Source organism: Pseudophryne corroboree, chromosome 1 (assembly GCF_028390025.1).
Source record: "Pseudophryne corroboree isolate aPseCor3 chromosome 1, aPseCor3.hap2, whole genome shotgun sequence".
NCBI lineage: Eukaryota > Metazoa > Chordata > Amphibia > Anura > Myobatrachidae > Pseudophryne > Pseudophryne corroboree.
Genome location: NC_086444.1, coordinates 311,111,692 through 311,135,630, shown reverse-complemented (window position 1 = coordinate 311,135,630; position 23,939 = coordinate 311,111,692). Strand labels below are relative to the sequence as shown.

General features: G+C 48.0%; 1 protein-coding gene across 3 annotated transcripts in view; it reads left to right on the top strand.

Moving 5' to 3' along the window:
* DDX55 (DEAD-box helicase 55) overlaps window positions 1-23,939 on the top strand; it is a 160,864-nt gene that overhangs the window by 14,502 nt on the left and 122,423 nt on the right. For all 3 annotated transcript variants that reach the window (XM_063964493.1, XM_063964492.1, XM_063964491.1), the window contains exons 4-5: window positions 20,962-21,053; window positions 21,622-21,684. In XM_063964493.1, coding sequence (XP_063820563.1) covers window positions 20,962-21,053; window positions 21,622-21,684 — 155 coding nt within the window. The remainder of the gene's footprint in view (window positions 1-20,961; window positions 21,054-21,621; window positions 21,685-23,939) is intronic.

Sequence of the window (23,939 nt, the reverse complement as noted above, 5' to 3'; positions counted from 1 at the left end):
GCCAGGCCTGCTCTAAAGCTTCTGTTGAGACGAGATGCCATCATGTCTACTTGAGGAACTCCAAAAAAGACCAGTCGCCTCCGCGAAGACTTCTTGGTGGAGACCCCATTCTCCTGGATGGAGATTGTGTCTGCTGAGGAAGTCTGCTTCCCAGTTGGCAACTCCCGGAATGAAAATTGGCGACAGAGCTCTTGCCTTTCTGCCCAGAGGAGAATCTTTGACACCACTGCCATTGCCGCTCTGCTTTTCGTTCCGCCCTGACGGTTTATGTACGCGACTGCTGTTACATTGTCCGACTGTATCTGTACGGGTTGATCTTGAAGATGATGTACCGCTTGTATAAGGCCGTTGTAAATGTCTCTCAACTCCAGAACGTTTATGTGAAGACAAGTTTCTTGACTTGATCATCTTCCTTGGAAGGTCACCCCCTGTGTGACTGTTCTACAACCTTGGAGACTTGCATCCGTGGTTACTAGGACCCAGTCCTGAATCCCGAACCTGCGTCCCTCTAGGAGGTGAGAACTGTGTAGCCACCACAGGAGCGAAATTCTGGCTTTGGATGACAGGATTATCCTCTGATGCATGTATAGATGGGATCCGGACCACTTGTCCAATAGGTCCCCCTGGGAAACTCTGGCATGGAATTGGCCAAACTGTATGGCCTCGTAGGCCGCTAACATCTTCCCCAACATCCGAATGCATTGATGAATCGACACTCATGTTGGTTTCAGAATTTGTTTGACCATTCTCTGGATTTCTAGAGCCTTTTCTACTGGAAGAAATACCCTCTGTACTTCTGTGTCAAGTATCATCCCCAGAAAGGACAACCTTGTCGTTGGTTCCAACTGTGACACTGGAAAATTTATGATTCAACCATGTTGTTGAAGTACTGTCAGGGAGAGTGCAATGTTCTGCACCAACCTTTCCCTGGACCTCGCTTCCAGGTAAGGAATTATATTGACTCCTTGCTATCGAAGGAGGACCATCATCTCCGCCATCACCTTGGTGAACACCCTTGTTGCCGTGGAGAGTCCGAACGGCAACGTCTGAAAATGGTAAAGACAATGCAGTACTGCGAATCTCAGATAAGCTTGATGTGGAGGATAAATGGGAACATGCAAGTAGGCATCTTTTATGTCCACTGACACCATGAATTTCCCCCTCCAGAAGACTGGAAATCACCGCCCTCAGAGATTCCATCTTGAACTTGAACCTTTGCAGGTAGAGATTCAATGTTTTCAGGTTTAGAATTGGTCTGACCGAGCCGTCCGGCTTCGGAACTACAAATAGGCTTGAATAAAACCCTTCTCCTTGTTGTAACAAGGGAACCAGGACTATGACTTGATCCTGACACAATTTTTGTATTGCTGCTGCTACCACTTCCCTGTCTGGGGTAGAAGCTGGTAAGGTCGATTTGAAAAATCGGCCTGGGGGAATGTCTTGAAACTCCAGTTTGTACCCTTGGGACACTATTTGTACGACCCACGGGTCCAGGCCAAATTGAACCCAGAAGTGACTGAAGAGTTTCAGATGTGCCCCCACCTGAGCGGACTCCCGCAAGGGAGCCCCAGCGTCATGCTAAAGATTTGGCATAAGCAGAGGTTGATTTCTGCTCCTGTGATCCTGGAGACACTGTGGACTTTCTTCCTTTCTCTTTCATCCACTAGGGGACACTGGAGTCTTATACAGTAGGAGTGTTAAGCTTGCAACCGGAGGTGTGGCACAATCTAAAATTAGCATTGTCTGCACAGCTGGCTCCTCCCCCTTCACATCCCTCATCCCTCAGTTTGGAAAATTGTGTTGGAGGTACAGCACAGAAAACGGAGCTCCTGCTCCATTACATTAAGAGGCTGAGTCAACCTAATGAAAAGGGGGACAAATGTCTGTAAACTGGGGAGACAATGATCCCTATTAAAGGGGACCTGCATCTCCACAGAAAATCCTGAGCACAGAGCAGCAAACAGATCAAGGGCTGTGAGTACTGGTTGTTAAGGGCCCTAGTTAATCTCCAAGTATATAGGTTTTACAGAGAAGGCATAAGGGGAATATGTGGTCCCACGGTACATTACTCCCGCCATCAGACCCGCGCCTCACACTGATCACGCTGCTGTCTTCTGGCTCTGCTTCCCCCGCCGTTCCCCTCCCTCCGATAGCGATGGACACCTCGCGGCTCCGTCAGCTGCCTTCAGTATCGGAGGAGGAAGCAGCAACGCAGCCTCCCCCTCCGTCGTCCTTCCTTCCGCTGACGCTGGGACATCTCGCGGCTGGAAGCCGCAGTCCCGCTGGTCTCTGCACTCAGCTGCCTTCAGTATCGGAGGAGGAAGCAACACAGCCTTCCCTTCCTTCAGCTGACGCTGGGACATCTCGCGGCTGGAAGCCGCAGCCCTGCCGGTCTCTTCAGTACTACGCTGCTGCCCTCAGTCTCGGAGGCGGAAGCAGCGCAGCTTATCCCGCCGCCCCCTCTCCCTCCGCTAGCAGTGGCTCCCCAACTGCACAGTTTGACTATGCCCCGTGCAAACCTCCCACATGCACTAGTACACAGGGCACGGAGGGCTAAGCGGGGCAGGGAAACGATGAAAGCGGCATGACCGCCTAAGTGGCTCATCACATTAATGCCCCAAACAGAAGCATAAACCATTCTGAAGGGGCGCTAGGGTTTTTTAATGAAGTGATAAAAAAATTTCAGTGGTGGCCATCTTTCATAGACAGAAGAGGCGCCAACAGGTTAGCTGACGCCCCACTAGGGACAACAAATTAGGATAGAGGGAGGGATTCTTTATAATAGAGAGAAGTTGGTCCCTCTACTGGACAGTTAGGCTCTGCTGCAATGGATTTTCAATGTGTCTTAACAATTGGATGATCTATATTTTCAAGGGACTTCTGATACAAAGATCCTGAGAGAATAAAAGAAACGACTGGATCGCAAACCCCTGCCTCACAGTTGACAAACAGTTGGGTGTGCGGGGGTTGCAACAAAGCTGGTGTTTATTTTTTATTATATATATATATATATATATATATATATATATATATATATATATATATATATATATATATATATATATATATATATATATATATATATAGCCATTCCACGGTGCAGCACTCATGCTGGTTTCAGAAATAAACGGACTATGGTCCTTATCGCTTCAACGTTTCAATTTATTTGTCAAATTGTCATCAGGAAGTAATACAACAACAAATACAACACATTTATATAGACATACCACATAAAGAGCAGGAATACATCACGCGGGAAAATCACCCCGAACACCGGTGTGTGAATTACTCTGACATCATCAGACTTGGACAGAAGTCGATCTCCATGACATCAGTATGGTTAGTTGTCATAGTAACTGTCCGAATAAACTTGTCAGCCATCACGTTTAATATAAATGACAAACATTAAGTTTAAAATGTAAAAATAAAAAACCCATCACATAACACCTTTACTACAAAATATATATAAACGGTGTATTGTTAACAACAATACACCGTTTATATATATTTTGGCTATTGAATTATTTTTGTGAGGGCACCAGCGACAGCGATTACAAAGGCTTATACGGAGTGCCGGACCGCAGCATCCATATATATATATATATATATATATATATATATATATATATATATATATATATATATATATATATATATATATATATATATAATATATATTTTTGTAGCAGCAGGCGCAGCACAGAGACCTACGATCGTCTGTGCTTGGGTTAACAATGGTCTGGACGTATTGTACAGGCTATTGAGGAGGAAAATAGCTTGGAAGAAATTACCCAACTGGCGGAACACATTAGAGAATCAGCTTCATACTTGTGTCAAGCCTCAAAGGATATGAGCAGGATAGCATCACGCATCTCCGGATCGGCCATATCGGCTAGACGGATTTTATGGCTCAGAGAATGGCAAGGGGACTGTGTGGCACCAAGTAGGCGGTAGAATCCATCCCCTTTGGGGGTGAAATGCTTTTCGGTCCAGAGTTGGACAAGTGGATTTCATAAGCTATGGCAGGGAAGTCCACCTTCCTACCTACTCCTTATCTGAGAACCACTCCACAGGTTAGGAGAGGTTATTCGGGACCAAGGTTTCATTCATTTAGATCGCAGTCCTTTCGAGCCTGAAGAAGAGTTTTCGGTACACAAGCACGTGGGGGGAGAGGTAGAGGCTGCTCACAGGCACCGACCAGAAAGCAGGATAGACCTGCTGACAAGACCGTGGCATGTCGGCCTCCCAGCTAACCTGGGGTCCCCCTTGGTGAGCACGCGTCTGGAAGGTTTTCGGGACATCTGGGCCAAAACCTCACAAGAACTTTGGAAAAACAACACAATCTCCCAGGGGTACAAAATGGATTTTCAACAGAGACCTCACAGTCAGTTTTTTTTACAACGGGATTGCCTCGGTGCCCTCAGAAATCAAAAGCACTACTGACAGCGATTCAATAATTGCTACGGTCAGATGTCATTATTCCAGTTCCCGCCTCTCAAAGGGGAACGGGTTTCTATTCCAATCTTTTGGTCGTGCCAAAGCCAGATGAGACGGTCAGACCCATACTCAATTTAAAAGCTTTAAACGGTTTCTAAGGGTCTACAAATTCAAGATGGAATCAATCCAGTCGGTCATTGCAGGTTTGGAACATGCATACCTGCATATCCCAATTTGGACTCCTCACCAAGCTTACTTAAGGTTTGCACAGGTGACGGATCACTACCAATTCTGGGCTCTGCCATTCGGTCTATCATCAGCCCCTAGAATCTTCACGAAGATCATGGCAATAATGGTGGCAGGATTGAGACTTTTGGGGGTCACGATAATACCTTATCTAGACGATCTACTGATCAAAGCCTCATCTCAGGAACGTCTGATAAAGGATGCTCAGACAGCTCATCAATTTCTCATTCAACATGGGTGGAAATCCGACCTCATGCCAACTCAACGGATTCAATTCCTCGGTCTCATCTTGGACACTATACAATTGAGAGTATTCTTACAGAGAACAAGATCCAGGCCCTACAGAGGTTAGTGACTCCGGTACTAAGAACACAGATGGTTTCTCTACACCTCTGTGTGCAACTTCTCGGGACGATGATGGCGTCGTTCGAAGCTCTCCAGTAAGGCAGACTTCATTCCCGACCATTCCAGATGAACCTCATTGCTCAGGGAGCAGGTTCGCACTGGCTTCTACATCGAAAAATCCGACTTCCACCACGCATATGAACCTCCTTGATTTGGTGGTCGTTGCACAGGAATCTAGCAGCAGGCAAGAGATTCGACATTTGGGATTGGAGGATCCTGACAAAGGACACCAGTCTCAGAAGTTGGGGTGCCGTCCTAGAGGAACATCCGTTTCAGGACAGATGGATGTTACGGGAGAGCAGCCTACCCATAAACATTTTAGAACGGAGAGCAGTTTTACAATGCGCTTCTCTTACCCGAAGACCTAGTCATGGGTCAACACCTTAGGATACAGTCGGACAATGTCACGATGACGTCTTACATAAGCCGTCAAGGAGGAACAAAGAGCAGGATGGCGTTAAAGGAAGCCACAAAGATTTTGTTGTGGGCAGAAAGGCAAAACATCATCCTCTCGGTAGTGTTCATTACAGGTGTAGAGAACTGGGAAGCGGATTATCTCAATCGCCAGGACATGTATCCGGGAGAGTGGTGCCTGCATCCACAGATTTTCGACATGGTGGTGAGGAGATGGGGTCTACCTCAAATGGACCTAATGGCGTTTCGGCAAAACCATCAGCTGCCCAGATATGTGTCCAGGACAAGAGGTCCAGCAGCAGACGGAGTGGACGCATTGACACTTCCTTGATGTTACAGAAGGGTTTACATTTTTCCACCTTTCCCACTCATAACAGGGTTCTGAAGAAGGTGAACCGATAACGAGTGTGGGAATTTCTGTTAGCACGAGATTGGCCCCGCAGGAGGTGCTACTCAGACTTAAGGGGATTACTAGCAGATGCTCCTTGGCGGTTACCTCAGAGAGAGGACCTGCTATCTCAGGGACCGTTCCTACACCAAGACCCTGAACAGGCTGCGTTTAACGGCGTGGTTATTGAAACCCGGATCTTAAGAAACAGAGGGATCCCACGAACGGCTATTCCTACAATGATCGCTGCTAGGAAGCCGGTTACAGCCATGCACTACTACAGAATTTGGAAGACGTACATGGACTGGTGTAAGGAACGTGGTTGGAATTCGACAAGCTTATCCAGACTTCTACTTTTTCTTCAAGCTGGTTTAGATGGAGGACTAAGACTAGGTTCCTTGAAGGTTCATGTTTCGGCTCTCTCCATCCTATTTAAACAGCAGTTAGCATCCTTACAAGAGGTTAAAACCTTTTTACAGGGGGATCTGAGGATAAAGCCTCCTTTCCGTCTTCCCACTGGGCCGTGGGACTTAAATTTGGTATTGGAATTTTTGAGGTCACCAACTTTTGAGCCGTTGGAAAGAACAGACCTGAAATTTCTCTCTTGGAAGGTCATGTTATTACTTGCCTTGGCTTCGGCCAGAAGGGTTTCTGAGTTAGAAGCCTTATGTATGAGTCCTTTTTTAATTTTCCATGAAGATAGGGCAGAACTCCGTACATGAGCGGATTTCCTTCCTAAGGTCGTTACGGGGTTTCACGTAAACCAGCCGATTTGTAGTCCCATCTTTTCAGGGATTTGCAGATGGGGACGTGTCTTTGGATGTTGTCCGAGCTTTGCGACTTTACGTAAAAGTTAAGTTGTCCTTTGGCAGGTCGGACCATTTGTTTGTTCTCTATGATGGGCCAAAGAAGGGTTGGCCAGCATCGACGCAGTCCTTGTCTAGATGGATTGGTCTTGCCATTCGGCAAGCTTGTAATTCCTGTGGTAGACAGGTTCCGGTTCACACTGGTGCTCATACCACCAGTTCAGTGGGTGCCGCATGGGCGGCTGTCAGTGGTGCTTCCACTTCTCAACTTTGCAGAGCGGTGACGTGGTCCTCAGCCCACACGTTCGCGAAATTTTACAAGTTTCTCTAAGTTCGGACATTTAGTTTTGCAGGCCACCGACAGCACTCCCTCCCTTGGGGATAACTTTGGGACGTCCCCTACTGTATAAGACTCCAGTGTCCCCTAGTGGATGAAAGAGAAGAGGATTTTGGTACTTACCGATAAATCCATTTCTCTGAATCCTCTAGGGGACACTGGGCGCCCGCCGTGGTGCTGTCAACCTGCTGTGTACAAAGTTCTTGTTCACATTTCGTGCAAACAGCATTAGTTTTTCTGTTAAGAGTTTCTTGGATGCTGTTTGATATGTTGTACGGTTCGGTTCCTCGCCATGGGCTATTCTCTCAGTCAAATTTTCCAAACTGAGGGATGAGGGATGTGAAGGGGGAGGAGCCGGCTGTGCAGACCATGCTAATTTTAGATTGTGCCACACCTCCGGTTGCAATCTTCACACCCCTACTGTATAAGACTCCAGTGTCCCCTAGAGGATTCAGAGAAATGGATTTATCGGTAAGTACCAAAATCCTCTTTTTCCCCTTCTTTTTGCAAAGAGAGGGAAACCTTTACCCTTTCTGTATTTATTGGGCCGAAAGGACTGCGTCTGAGAGTGATGTGTCTTTTTCGCCGGCACAGGAGCATTAGGCAAGAATGTCGACTTACCTGCGGTAGCCGCAGACACTAAATCATCCAGCCCATCACCAAACAAGGCCTCACCTTTGTACGGGAGAGCCTCCATATTCCTTTTGGAATCTGCGTCAGCATTCCATTGGCGAAACCACAACGCCCTCTGTGCCAAGATTGCCATGGTAGCGGCTCTTGATCCCAAGAGACCAATATCTTTCATGGTTTCTAGCATGTACACAGTAGCGTCTTTGATGTGTCCTAACGTTCGGAGTATCTCGTCTCTATCTATTGTGTCAATGTCTGATGACAATTTTCTGACCACTTTTCAATAGCACTACTCACCCACGCACAGGCAATGGTAGGCCTGAGTAGTGTCCCAAGTTCCACATCAATAGATTACAACGTTGTCTCCAACTTGCGGTCTGCCGGCTCCTTAAGTGAAGCCGTCCCAGGCGCAGGGAGAAACACCTTTTTCTTTAACCTTGACAGGGCACTGTCTAAAATGGGGGTGACTCACACTTTTTCCTGTCCTCTGCAGGGAAAAGGGTAAGCTGCCTGTTTCGGGTTAAACCAGACTCCATCAAAGAGACTGTTCAGCTCATGAGGAGGAGGGAAAGTTACATTACTTCTTTACCACAAGAGAAGGCTTACTTTAGTAAAGGAGGGGGGCTCCGTAACTTCTGACACCTCCTTTATAGCAACAAACATGTTTTGAATGTTTACCGTTAGCTTTCTATTCCCCTGGAATTACTAGTGTCGGCACAGGAATCGGAGTCCGTGTCGGTATCAGTTTGTACTACTTGTGCAAATGTTTATGTGACCCAGAGGGGTCCCCTGTGGATGAAAGGCAGAACTATTAAAAATCACATCTTCAGCAGATTATTTTCAGTTTTCTGCGTGAGACTCAGACTTATCCAATCTCTTACTGATATGATTCACACTATCACGTAAATCTTTCACCCAGTCAGGCTCTTGGTGTGACGTGAGCACCACCACATTACAACTCTGTGTCCCTAAAATGGCTCCCACAGGTGAAGAGCTCCCTGCCTCAGACATGTCACACACGTGCACAATCACACCACAGACACGCCGGGGCTTATAGAGGACAGACCCACAGCAAAATCTGTCAGAGGGACACAGAAAGGAATTGTCAGTCTACAACTCAGCGCCTAAAGAAAAAAATCCCTGTGTCGTGTACTTTGTACACAGAGACTTTCCGCTATATATATATATATATATATATATATATATATATATATATATATATATATATATATATTTCTCTGACGTCCCAGTGGATGCTGGGGACTCTGTAAGGACCATGGGGGATAGACGGGCTCCGCAGGAGACTGGGCACTCTAAAAGAAAGATTAGGTACTATCTGGTGTGCACTGGCTCCTCCCTCTATGCCCCTCCTCCAGACCTTAGTTAGAATCTGTGCCCGGCCAGAGCTGGATGCACCTAGTGGGCTCTCCTGAGCCTGCTAGTAAAGAAAGTAATGTTAGGTTTTTTATTTTCAGTGAGATCTGCTGGCAACAGACTCACTGCTACGTGGGACCGAGGGGAGAGAAGCAAACGTACCTGTTCACAGCTAGGTTGCGCTTCTTAGGCTACTGGACACCATTAGCTCCAGAGGGTTCGAACACAGGAAAAGGTCCTCGGTCGTCCGTTCCCGGAGCCGCGCCGCCGTCCCCCTCGCAGAGCCAGAAGATCAGAAGTTGGTGATGAAATCGGCGGCTGAAGACTCCTGTCTTCATTAAGGTAGCGCACAGCACCGCAGCTGTGCGCCATTGCTCCCACTGCACACCACACACTCCGGTCACTGTAGGGTGCAGGGCGCTGGGGGGGGGCGCCCTGGGCAGCAATAAGAATACCTTTGGCATAAAAAAGACACATAATACAGTCTGTGACTGTATATGTGTAAAACCCCCGCCATTTTTTAGTCAGAAACAGCGGGACAGAAGCCCGCCGCTGAGGGGGCGGGGCCTTCTTCCTCAGCACACCAGCGCCATTTCTCTTCACAGCTCCGCTGGAAGGACGCTGCCCGGGCTCTCCCCTGCAGTCTCCTGGCACTAAGAGGGTAAAAAGAGAGGGGGGGCACATAAATTTAGGCAAAAGGTGTATTGATACAGCAGCTATTGGGAAAAATTCACTTCTGGTAGTGTGTATCCCTGTGTATATAGCGCTGTGGTGTGTGCTGGCATACTCTCTCTGTCTCCCCATAGACCTTGTGGGGTCCTGTCCTCAGTCAGAGCATTCCCTGTGTGTGTGCTGTGTGTCGGTACGGCTGTGTCGACTTGTTTGATGAGGAGGGTTACGTGGAGGCGGAGCAAGTGCAGATAAATGTGGTGTCGCCCCCGTCGGTGCCGACACCTGATTGGATGGATATGTGGAAGGTCTTAAATGACAATGTAAACTCATTACATAAGAGATTTGATTATGTTGCTGCCGGGGGACAGCCGGGCTCTCAACCCGGGCCTGCCCAGGCGCCTCAGAGGCCGTCAGCGTCTCAAAAATGCCCACTATCTCAGTTGGTTGACACAGATGTCGACACGGAGTCCGACTCCAGCGTCGACGAGGATGAGGCACTATTACAGCCCAAAATGACTAAGGCCATCCGATACATGATTATTGCAATGAAAAATGTATTACACATTTCAGAGGCTGACCCTGTCCCTGACAAGAGGGTAAATATGTTTGGGGAGAAAAAGCAACCAGTGACTTTTCCCCCGTCACATGAATTAAATGAGTTATGTGAAGAACCGTGGTCTTCCCCTGATAAGAAAGTGGTGATTCCCAAGAGAATACTAATGGCGTACCCTTTCCCGCCAACGGATAGGTTACGCTGGGAATCCTCCCCTAGGGTTGACAAGGCCCTGACGCGCTTATCTAAAAGAGTGGCCTTGCCGTCTCAGGATACGGCCGCCCTAAAGGAACCTGCGGATAGGAAGCAGGAAGGTATCTTGAAGTCTGTGTATACACACTCTGGTACTCTACTGAGACCGGCTATTGCTTCAGCTTGGATGTGCAGTGCTGTTGCAGCATGGACAGATACTCTGTAAGAGGGGTTGGATACCCTGGACAGGGATACCGTATTGCTAACACTTAGCCATATTAAAGACGTCGTCTTATATATGCGGGATGCCCAGAGGGACATTTGCCTGCTGGGCTCTCGAATAAATGCAATGTCCATTTCTGCCAGGAGGGTCTTATGGACTCGGCAATGGACAGGGGATGCCGACTCTAAAAAACACATGGAGGTTTTGCCTTATAAGGGTGAGGAATTGTTTGGGGACGGTCTCTCGGACCTCGTATCCACAGCGACAGCTGGAAAGTCGACTTTCTTGCCACAGGTTATCTCACAGCCTAAGAAAGCACCATATTACCAAATGCAGTCCTTTTGTTCTCAAAAAAGCAAGAGAGTCAGAGGTGCATCCTTTCTTGCCAGAGGCAGGGGTAGAGGAAAGAAGCTGCACCATGCAGCCAGTTCTCAGGAACAAAAGTCCTCCCCTGCTTCCACTAAGTCCACCGCATGACGCTGGGGCTCCACAGGCGGAGCCAGGATCGGTGGGGGCGCGTCTCCGAAATTTCTGCAACCAGTGGGTTCGCTCACAAGTGGATCCTTGGGCTATACAAATTGTATCTCAGGGATACAAGCTGGAATTCGAAGTGACGCCCCCTCACCGTTACCTAAAATCCGCCTTGCCAGCTTCTCCCACGGGGAGGGAGATAGTCCTGACGGCTATTCACAAGCTGTACCTCCAGCAAGTGATAATAATGGTACCCCCCCCCCTTCAGCAGGGAAGGGGTTACTATTCCACACTGTTTGTGGTACCGAAACCGGACGGTTCGGTAAGACCCATTCTAAATTTAAAATCCTTGAACATTTACATGAAAAAATTCAAGTTCAAAATGGAATCGCTCAGAGCGGTCATTGCCAGCCTGGAAGAGGGGGATTTTATGGTATCTCTGGACATCAAGGATGCGTACTTGCATGTCCCCATTTATCCGCCTCACCAGGAGTACCTCAGGTTTGTGGTACAGGACTGTCATTACCAATTCCAGACGTTGCCGTTTGGTCTATCCACGGCACCGAGAGTCTTTACCAAGGTAATGGCGGAGATGATGGTACTTCTCCAGAAGCAAGGAGTTAGTTATCCCGTACTTGGACGATCTCCTCATAAAGGCGAGGTCCAGAGAGCAGTTGTTGGTCAGCGTAGCGCACTCTCAGGAAGTGTTGCTACGGCACGGCTGGATTCTGAATATTCCAAAGTCGCAGCTGATTCCTACGACGCGTCTGCCCTTCCTGGGCATGATTCTGGACACAGAACAGAAGAAGGTATTTCTCCCGAGGAGAAGGCTCAGGAGTTAGTGACCATGGTCGGGGATCTCCTGAAACCAAAGCAGGTCTCGGTGCATCACTGCACGCGAGTCCTGGGAAAGATGGTAGCGTCATACGAAGCCATTCCTTTCGGCAGGTTCCATGCCAGGATCTTTCAGTGGGATCTGTTGGACAAGTGGTCCGGATCGCATCTTCAGATGCATTGGCTGATCGCCCTGTCCCCGAGGGCCAGGGTGTCTCTTCTGTGGTGGCTGCAGAGTGCTCATCTTCTCGAGGGCCGCAGGTTCGGCATACAGGACTGGGTCCTGGTGACCACGGATGCAAGCCTCCGCGGATGGGGGGCAGTCACTCAGGGAAGAAACTTCCAGGGGCTGTGGTCAAGTCAGGAGACTCGTCTGCACATAAACATACTGGAATTAAGGGCCATATACAACGCCCTGAGTCAAGCGGAGCCCCTGCTTCGAGACCAACCAGTGCTGATTCAGTCAGACAACATCACCGCAGTCGCCCATGTAAACCGACAGGGCGGCACAAGAAGCAGGGTGGCGATGGCGGAAGCCACATGGATTCTTCGTTGGGCGGAGAATTACGTACAAGCACTGTCAGCAGTGTTCATTCCGGGAGTGGACAACTGGGAAGCAGACTTCCTCAGCAGGCACGACCTCCACCCGGGAGAGTGGGGACTTCATCAAGAAGTCTTCGAGCAGATTGCAAATCGGTGGGAACGGCCACAGGTGGACATGATGGCGTCCCGCCTAAACAAAAAGCTAAAAAAATATTGCGCCAGCTCAAGGGACCCTCAGGCGATAGCTGTGGACGCACTGGTAACTCCGTGGGTGTTCCAGTCGGTATATGTGTTTCCTCCTTTTCCTCTCATAAACAAGGTACTGAGAATAGTAAGAAAAAGAGGAATGAGAACGATACTCATTGTTACGGATTGGCCAAGAAGGACTTGGTACCCAGAACTTCAAGAGATGGTCACAGAGGACCCATGGCCTCTGCCTCTCAGACAGGACCTGTTGCAGCAGGGGCCCTGTCTTTTCCAAGACTTACCGCGGCTGCGTTTGACGGCATGGCGGTTGAACGCCGGATCCTAGCGGAAAAGGGTATACCGGATGAAGTAATTCCTACGCTAATAAGAGCTAGGAAGGATGTGACAGCAAAGCATTCTCACCGCATATGGCGGAAATATGTTGCTTGGTGTGAGGCCAGGAAGGCCCCTACAGAGGACTTCCAGTTGGGTCGTTTTCTGCATTTCCTACAGACAGGTGTGACTATGGGCTCAAATTAGGGTCCATAAAGGTTCAGATCTCGGCCCTATCCATTTTATTTCAAAAAGAACTGGCTTCACTGCCTGAGGTTCAGACGTTTGTAAAGGGAGTGCTGCATATTCAGCCTCCTTTTGTGCCACCAGTGGCACCTTGGGATCTTAACGTTGTGTTGGATTTCCTGAAATCCCACTGGTTTTTTTAAGACCGTGGAGCTAAAATATCTCACGTGGAAAGTGGTCATGCTATTGGCCTTAGCTTCGGCTAGGCGTGTGTCAGAATTGGCGGCTTTGTCATGTAAAAGCCCCTGTCTGATCTTCCATATGGACAGGGCAGAATTGAGGACTCGTCCCCAATTTCTCCCTAAGGTGGTATCATCGTTTCATTTGAACCAACCTATTGTGGTGCCTGCGGCTACTAGGGACTTTGAGGATTCCAAGTTGCTGGACGTAGTCCGGGCTTTGAAAATTTATGTTTCCAAAACGGCGGGAGTCAGAAAGTCTGACTCGCTGTTTATTCTGTATGCAGCCAACAAGGTTGGCGCTCCTGCTTCGAAGCAGACTATTGCTCGCTGGATCTGTAGCACGATTCAGCTGGCTCACTCTGCGGCGGGATTGCCGCATCCGAAATCAGTAAAAGCCCATTCCACAAGGAAGGTGGGCTCTTCTTGGGCGGCTGCCCGAGGGGTCTCGGCTTTACAGCTTTGCCGAGCTGCTACTTGGTCGGGTTCAAACACATTTGCTAAGTTCTACAAGTTTGATACCCTGGCTGAGGAGGACCTTGAGTTTGCTCATTCGGTGCTGCAGAGTCGTCCGCACTCTCCCGCCCGTTTGGGAGCTTTGGTATAATCCCCATGGTCTTTACGGAGTCCCCAGCATCCACTAGGACGTCAGAGAAAATAAGAATTTACTCACCGGTAATTCTATTTCTCGTAGTCCGTAGTGGATGCTGGGCGCCTGTCCCAAGTGCGGACTTCTTCTGCAATACGTGTATATAGTTATTGCTTACTAAAGGGTTTTCTCTAACGTCCTAGTGGATGCTGGGGACTCAGTCAGGACCATGGGGAATAGCGGCTCTGCAGGAGACTGGGCACAAAGTAAAAGCTTTAGGACTAGCTGGTGTGCACTGGCTCCTCCCCCTATGACCCTCCTCCAAGCCTCTGTTAAGATTTTGTGCCCGAACGAGAAGGGTGCAATCTAGGTGGCTCTCCTGAGCTGCTTAGAGTAAAAGTTTAAATAGGTTTTTTATTTTCAGTGAGACCTGCTGGCAACAGGCTCACTGCATCGAGGGACTAAGGGGAGAGAAACGAACTCACCTGCGTGCAGAGTGGATTGGGTTTCTTAGGCTACTGGACATTAGCTCCAGAGGGACGATCACAGGCCCAGCCATGGATGGGTCCCGGAGCCGCGCCGCCGGCCCCCTTACAGATGCTGAAGCAAGAAGAGGTCCATAAATCGGCGGCAGAAGACTTTCCTGTCTTCATAAGGTAGCGCACAGCACTGCAGCTGTGCGCCATTGCTCTCAGCACACTTCACACTCCGGTCACTGAGGGTGCAGGACGCTGGGGGGGGGCGTCCTGGGAAGCAATGAATTTACCTTAGTTGGCAAAAAATACATCACATATAGCTCCTGGGCTATATGGATGTATTTAACCCCTGCCAGTTTTCCAGAAAAAAGCGGGAGAAGAGCCCGCCGTGAAGGGGGCGGGGCCTATCTCCTCAGCACACAGCGCCATTTTTCCCACACAGCTCCGCTGGTAGGAAGGCTCCCAGAATCTCCCCTGCATCCTGCAACTACAGAAACAGGGTAAAAAAGAGAGGGGGGCACTTATTTGGCAAAATAACAGATATAAGCAGCTATAAGGGATAGACACTTATTGTAAGGTTGTCCCTATACATATATAGCGCTCTGGTGTGTGCTGGCAAACTCTCCCTCTGTCTCCCCAAGGGGCTAAGTGGGTCCTGTCCTCTATCAGAGCATTCCCTGTGTGTGTGCTGGGTGTCGGTACGTGTGTGTCGACATGTATGAGGAGGAAAATGATGTGGAGGCGGAGCAGAGTGTCTGTAACAGTGATGTCACCCCCTAGGGGGTCGACACCTGAGTGGATGTACTGTTGAAAATTACGTGACAGTGTCAGCTCTATATAAAAAAACAGTGGTTGACATGAGACAGCCGGCTACTCAGCTTGTGCCTGTCCAGACGTCTCATAGGCCGTCAGGCAGATGGCAGATACAGACGCCGACACGGATACTGACTCCTGTGTCGACGGTGAAGAGACAACCGTGATTTCCAGTAGGGCCACACGTTACATGATTGAGAAAATGGAAAATGTTTTATACATTTCTGATAATACGAGTACCACCAAAAAAGGGGTATTATGTTCGGTGAGGGAAAAACTACCTGTAGTTTTCCTGAATCTGAGAAATAAAATGAGGTGTGTGATGATGCGTGGGTTTCCCCCCGATAACAATTAATAATTTCTTAAAAAGTATTGGCTGCATACCCTTTCCCGCCAGAGGTTAGGATGCATTGGGAAACACCCCCTAGGGGGGATAAGGCGCTCACACGCTTGTAAGAACAAGGGCTCTACCCTCTCATGAGATGGCCGCCCTTAAGGATCCTGCTGATAGAAAGCAGGAGGGTATCCAAAAAAAGGTATTTACACACATACTGGTGTTATACTGCGACCAGCTATCGCCTCAGCCTGGAGGTGCAGTGCTGGGTTGGCATGGTCTGATTCCCTGACTGGAAATATTGATATCCTAGATAAGGATAGTATATTATTGCCTATAGAGCATTTAAAAGATGCATTTCTATATATGCATGATGCACAGCGGAATAATTGCCGACTGGCATCAAGTATAAGTGCGTTGTCCAATTCTACCAGTAAAATGGTCAGGTGATGCGGATTCCAAACGGCATTTGGAAGTATTGCCTTTGAAAGGGGACATTTGGGGTCGGTCTTTTAGACCTGGTGGCCACGGCAACAGCTGGGAAATCCACGTTTGTACCCCAGGTCGCCTCTCAAAATAAGACGCCGTATTATCAGGCGCAGTCCTTTGTTGGCAAGCGGACAAAAGGTTCCTCTTTTCTGCTCGTGACAGAGGGAGAGGAAAAAGGCTGCAGAGATCAGCCAGTTCCCAGGAACAGAAACCCTTTCCAGCCTCTGCCAAGCCCTCAGTATGACGCTAGGGCTTTACAAGCTCAGGCACGGTGGGGGCCCGTTCTCAATGAATTTCAGTGCGCAGTGGGCTCACTCGCAAGTAGACCCCTGGATCCTTCAGGTAATATCTCAGGGGTACATATTGGAATTCGAGACGTCTCCCCCTCGCCGTTTCCAAAAGTCGACTTTACCGACGTCTCCCTCTGACAGGGAGGCAGTTTTGGAAGCCATTCACAAGCTGTATTCCCAGCAGGTGATAATCAAGGTACCCCTCCGGCAACAGGGAACGGGGTATTATTCCACACTATTGTGGTACCGAAGCCAGACGGCTCGGTGAGACCGATTCTAAAATCTAAAATCTTTGAACACTTACATACAGAGGTTCAAATTCAAGATTGAGTCACTCAGAGCAGTGATTGCGAACCTGGAAGAAGGGGACTACATGATGTCTCGGGACATCAAGGATGCTTACCTTCATGTCAAAATTTACCCTTCTCACCAAGGGTACCTCAGGTTTATGGTACAGAACTGTCACTATCAGTTCAGACGCTGCCGTAGGGATGGTCCACGGCACCCCGGGTCTTTACCAAGGTAATGGCCGAAATGATGATATTCCTTCGAAGAAGGGAATTTTAGTTATCCCTTACTTGGACGATTCCCTGATAAGGGTAAGATCCAGGGAACAGTTGGAGGTCGGTGTAGCACTATCTCAGGTAGTGTTGCGGCAGCACGATTGGATTCTCAATATTCCAAAATCGCAGCTGGTTCCGTCGACGTGTCTTCTGTTCCTAGGGATGATCCTGGACACAGTCCAGAAAAAGGTGTTTCTCCCGGAAGAGAAAGCCAGGGAGTTATCCGAGCTAGTCAGGAACCTCCTCAAACCGAGCCAAGTCTCAGTGCATCAATGCACAAGGGTTCTGGGTAAAATGGGGGCTTCCTACGAAGCAATCCCATTCGGCAGATTCCACGCAAGAACTTTCCAGTGGGACCTGCTGGAAAAATGGTCCGGGTCGCATCTTCAGATGCATCAGCGGATAACCCTGTCACCAAGGACAAGGGTGTCCCTCCTGTGGTGGTTGCAGAGTGCTCATCTTCTAGAGGGCCGCAGATTCGGCATTCAGGACTGGGTCCTGGTAACCACGGATGCCAGCCTGCGAGGCTGGGGAGCAGTCACACAGGGAAGGAATATCCAGGACTTATGGTCAAGCCTGGAGACATCACTTCACATAAATATCCTGAAGCTAAGGGACATTTACAATGCTCTAAGCTTAGCAAGACCTCTGCTTCAAGGACAGCCGGTGTTGATCCAGTCGGACAACATCACGGCAGTCACCCACGTAAACAGACAGGGTGGCACAAGAAGCAGAAGGGCAATGACAGAAGCTGCAAGGATTCTTCGCTGGGCGGAAAATCATGGGATAGCACTGTCAGCAGTATTCATTCCGGGAGTGGACAACTGGGAAGCAGACTTCCTCAGCACGACCTCCACCCGGGGAGAGTGGGGACTTCACCCAGAAGTCTTCCACATGATTATAAACCGTTGGGAAAAACTCGACCGGTATTGCGCCAGGTCCAGGGACCCTCAGGCAATAGCTGTAGACGCTCTGGTAACACCGTGGGTGTACCAGTCAGGGTATGTGTTCCCTCCTCTGCCTTTCATACCCAAGGTACTGAGATTGATAAGATGGTGAGGAGTAAGCACTATATTCGTGGCTCCGGATTGGCCAAGAAGGACTTGGTAACCGGAACTTCAAGAGATGCTCACGGAGGATCCGTGGCCTCTACCTCTAAGAAGGGACCTGCTCCAGCAAGGACCCTGTCTGTTCCAAGACTTACCGCGGCTGCGTTTGACGGCATGGCGGTTGAATGCCGGATCCTGAAGGAAAAAGGGCATTCCGGATGAAGTCATCTCTATCCTGATCAAAGCCAGGAAGGATGTAACCGCAAAAACATTATCACCGCAATTGGCGAAAATATGTTGCGTGGTGCGAGGCCAGTAAGGCCCGACGGTGGAAATTCGACTGGGTCGATTCTTACATTTCCTGCAAACAGGAGTGTCTATGGGCCTGAAATTGGGGTCCATTAAGGTTCAAATTTCGGCCCTGTCAATTTTCTTCCAAAAAGAACTAGCTTCAGTCCCTGAAGTTCAGACGTTTGTAAAAGGGGTACTGCATATACAGCCTCCTTTTGTGCCTCCAGTGGCACTTGGGATCTCAATGTAGTTTTTGGGTTCCAAAAGTCACATTGGTTTGAACCACTTAAATCTGTGGAGTTAAAATATCTCACATGGAAAGTGGTCATGCTGTTGGCCCTGGCCTGGGCCAGGCGCGTGTCAGAATTGGCGGCTTTATCCTGTAAAAGCCCTTATCTGATTTTCCATTCGGACAGGGCGGAATTGAGGACTCGTCCTCAATTTCTCCCTAAGGTGTTTTCAGCATTTCACTTAAACCAACCTATTGTGGTGCCTGCGGCTACTAGGGACTTGGAGGATTCCAAGTTGCTGGACGTAGTCAGGGCCCTGAAAATATATGTTTCCAGGACGGCTGGAGTCAGAAAATCTGACTCGCTGTTTATCCTGTATGCACCCAACAAGCTGGGTGCTCCTGCTTCTAAGCAGACGATTGCTCGTTGGATTTGTAGTACAATTCAGCTTGCACATTCTGTGGCAGGCCTGCCACAGCCAAAATCTGTAAAAGCCCATTCCACACGGAAAGTGGGCTCATCTTGGGCGGCTGCCCGAGGGGTCTCGGCTTTACAACTTTGCCGAGCAGCTACTTGGTCAGGGGCAAACACGTTTTGCTAATTGCTAATTCTATTTCTCATAGTCCGTAGTGGATGCTGGGCGCCCATCCCAAGTGCGGATTGTCTGCATTACTTGTACATAGTTATTGTTACAAAAATCGGGTTATTGTTGTTGTGAGCCATCTTTTCAGAGGCTCCTTCTGTTATCATGCTGTTAACTGGGTTCAGATCACAAGTTGTACGGTGTGATTGGTGTGGCTGGTAATGAGTCTTACCCGGGATTCAAAATCCTTCCTTATTGTGTACGCTCGTCCGGGCACAGTATCCTAACTGAGGCTTGGAGGAGCCAGTGCACACCAGCTAGTCCTAAAGCTTTTACTTTGTGCCCAGTCTCCTGCGGAGCCGCTATTTCCCATGGTCCTGACGGAGTCCCCAGCATCCACTACAGACTATGAGAAATAGAATTATCGGTAAGTAAATTCTTATTATTGTTATGAGCCATCCGTTGATTGAGGCTCAGTTGTTGTTCATACTGTTAACTGGGTATGGTTATCACAAGTTATACTGTGTGATTGGTGTGGCTGGTATGAGTCTTACCCTGGATTCCAAATCCTTTCCTTGTGGTGTCAGCTCTTCCGGGCACAGTTTCCCTAACTGAGGTCTGGAGGAGGGGCATAGAGGGAGGAGCCAGTGCACACCAGATAGTACCTAATCTTTCTTTTAGAGTGCCCAGTCTCCTGCGGAGCCCGTCTATCCCCCATGGTCCTTACGGAGTCCCCAGCATCCACTACGGACTACGAGAAATAGAATTACCGGTGAGTAAATTCTTATATATATATATATATATATATATATATATATATATATATATAGCCAATAATAGGTCATAGAACCACAATATACACTTTCCCCCCTCACTTTTTACACCTTGATACTAAAATCAGAAGTTGAGAGGAGGATCAGCGTTTCTTCCCCTGCTTTTAGCTGGAAGAAAATGGCGCTGAGCAGTGTGCTGGCTGCCTGAGGAATAAGCCCCGCCCCCTGCAATGGCGCGTTCTTCCTCAGCTATTGAACTAGATATTTATACTGGCGGGGGTGTAGGACTGTGCCACAGCATCATATGCCACCTTTTGCCAGTGAGAGTAGGTTTCATGGTGCCCAGAACCCCCCCCCCCACGCCCTACTGTGCACTGTATAATGGATAGCATGTTCGCGGTACCTTAAGCCGTCACGATGACCGGAGATCCCTCTCTGCAGACCTCCTGGCTCTGTTAGGGGGTGAAAGCGTGCTGTGGGAGTGGGCGCATGGCGCAGCTAGTGTTCAGTACCCTTCAGGAGCTAATGTTGTCCTGTCAGCAAGAAGCAGAGCCATGAAACTCTTTAGGAAGTTGGTTCCTACTTCTTCCCCCTAAGTCCCACGAAGCAGGCAGACTGTTGCCAGCAGTTCTCCCTGAAAATAAAAAACCTAACATAAAGTCTTTTAGTGAAACTCAGTAGAGCTCCATTAGAGTGCAACCAGTCTGCCTGGGCACATTTTCTAAACTGAGGTCTGGAGGAGGGGCATAGAGGGAGGAGCCAGTTCACACTCTGAAAAATTCTTAAAGTGCCCATGGCTCCTGCGGAACCGGCTATACCCCATGGTACTGAAGTGGACCGCAGCATCCTCTAGGACGTATGAGAAACCTTTTTAGAGTGCATGCCTTTGATTGTATAGCGTGTGCTATAACCAATTATATGGTGTTATGTATTGGCCCATTCTCCTTCGTATATTGTAAGTTGTATGTACAGTAACACGTTATTGATTTGCTTTGTTTGCGCCATGGTGCAGGTCGGTGCTATAATCATCACTCCAACTCGTGAGCTCGCTATACAGATCGAGGAAGTGCTTTCCTATTTCACAAAACACTTCCCACAGTTTAGGTAAGTTCCAATTTTGATATGCAATTATTTTATTATATCATTTTAGGCAACACTGTCTTTAAATAGTAGGTTGGAACAGACCTACCTTTTATAATAGGACTTTGGTTATGGCCCTTTCCTTGTTACCGCTTCTGTTTTCGGCAGTCACTTTGGTGCAATAGAGAACTGATACAGCGTTTGTTAATGATAGCAGGTTGCAGGAGGTGACCCCACCAAAGTCTGTGTATAAGGAGGGAAGTTACCCAATACTAACCCTATAGAACAATACTTATTAAAACACATGAATTTTTGAATTGTAGGCTGTGAGCTTGTCGTCACTGTACTTATATTCAGTAGGGTATTTGTACATAAATTACACTGGCATCATTGTTCGTTAAACTGTGGGTGATGTACTGTTGTGACTGTGTTGGAACATGAGTAGCGCACCCTATATTGCCCTGAAATTGGGCATTGTAGTATACAGCCCCATTATTGATTTAGGGGCTGATGTATGTACTGCATTCGATGCTAATTGAATCAACCCCAAAATAGAAAGGGTTTTGTTAACATCTATATTTTTCTTTTTCAGCCAGATACTCCTTATTGGGGGTAGTAATCCAGTTGAAGATGTGAAGAAATTTAAAGAACATGGGTGTGTAACTTTGACTGAATTCAATGCTGTGTTCCATGTCTGTGTTTGCCAAGGCTGAACAGCCTAATGATTAAAGGAATTGTACTAATATCACTTACCACCAATCCCTGATATGTGTTTTTTTTTTTACTTTTATTTTAGATAGTAGTATTTACTAATACTGTCATTAATAATTGTATACAAAAATACGGAGGCAGGGGGGCTCTTAGCAGAACCTATACAGTGGAATCCATTATAAGCAATTCTAAATTAAAAATATATAAGATAGGCAATATCAAGAGAACGCTTATATGAAATATTATGTCATAGACAATTTATTAAATCACATATGATAAAACATATATAAATGCAATGCAAATTGAGAAAACAAATGGGGCAAGAGGTGGAATGGAAAAGGCACACATGGCTTGTAAGTTAAAACCTTGCACTAAGAGTATAGCCATGAACCTCATGAGGATGAATACTATAAAACCTATTTGGAAGGGCAGATTTGTGAAGGTATTAGCCTGTATTGCATGAACTACCATTACTACCATCAGATGCAAATGAAATAGGATTGTATTTCATAGCTGTGTTGTATTGTATAGGTACATTGAACTACCATTACTATAATCGGATGCAAATGAATAGGAGATTTATGGTAGACTTACCATTGTTAAATCTCTTTCTGCGAGGTACACTGGATTCCATAGGGAATAACATCGGGGTGTAGAGTTGGATCTAGATCCGAGGCACCAACAGGCTAAAGCTTTGACTGTTCCCAGGATGCACTGCACCGCCTCCTCTATAGCCCCGCCTCCAAACACTGGAGCTCCGTTTTGTTAACCAGTCCAATGCAGGTAAGAGAGACGGTAGATGTTAGTCACATAGAACCACATTCTCAGGAGAAGGGACTAGCGGCTAATGCCATACAAACCCAAAGAAGCTAAGTGCGTCAGGGTGGGTGCCCTGTGGAATCCAGTGTACCTCGCAAAAAGAGATTTAACAAAGGTAAGTCTTACCATAAATCTCCTTTTCTGCAGCAGGGTACATTGGGTTCCACTGGGAATAACATTGGGTATGTCCTAAAGCAGTTCCTCATGGGAGGGGACGCACTGTAGCTGGCTCAAGAACCCGGCGTCCAAAGGAAGCATCCTGGGAGGCAGAAGTATCAAAGGCATAGAACCTGATGAACGTGTTCACTGAGGACCACGTAGTCGCCTTGCACAATTGTTCTGCGGACGCGCCACGGCGAGCCGTCCAAGAAGGTCCAACAGTCGAGTAGAATGGGCCTTGATAGCAGCAGGAGCTGGGAGTCCAGCCTGCGCATAAGCTTGTGCAATCACCATTGTAATCCATCTGGCCAAGGTCTGCTTATTCGCAGGCCAGCCACGTTTGTGAAAACCAAAAAGTACAAAAAGGGAATCAGACCTTCTGACCACATCCAAAGATTTTTCTTTGGAGGACAAACCAGAAGAGATGAAGGCCGGAACCACAAGCTCCTGGTTAAGGTGAAAAGATGATACCACCTTAGGCAAATAACCTGGGCGAGTTCGAAGAACTGCCATGTCACTGTGAAAAATCAGAAAGGGTTGACGACAGGACAAAGCTCCGAAGTCCGACACCCTCCTAGCAGTAGCTAATAGAAACACAACCTTAAGCGTAAGTCATTTAGGGTACACAGACTCGAGGTCCAAATGGAGACTCTTGTAGGGCATTCAGAACAAGAAATAGATCCCATGGGGCCACAGGAGGGACATAAGGTGTTTTACGGATTCAACCTCCTTGAGTGAAAGTGTGAACGTCGGGAAGAGACGCAATTCTTCTCTGAAACCACACCAACAAGGCAGATATATGGACCTTGAGGGAGGACAGACGAAGGCCCAAGTCTAGGCCTTGTTGTAGAAAAGCCAGAAGCCTGGAAGTTCTGAAAGTATATGCATCAAAATTCTTGGCAGCACACCAGGTGAAGTAAGAATTCCAGACCCTGTAATAAATCCGAGCCAAAGCTGGTTTACAGGCTTTTAACATAGTTTGAATGACCGCCTCAGAGAATCCTTTTGCCTTCAGGAGGGATGCTTCAAGAGCCATGCCGTCAAAGCCAGTCTGGCCAGGTCCGGGTAGACACAAGGGCTCTCAACGAGGAGGTCTGGGCGTTGAGGAAGTAGAAGAGGACACTCTATTGAGAGACCCTGCAGGTCTGAGAACCAATGCCGTCTGGGCCATGCTGGAGCGACTAGAAGTAGTATACCTCCTTCTTGCTTGAACTTCCGTAT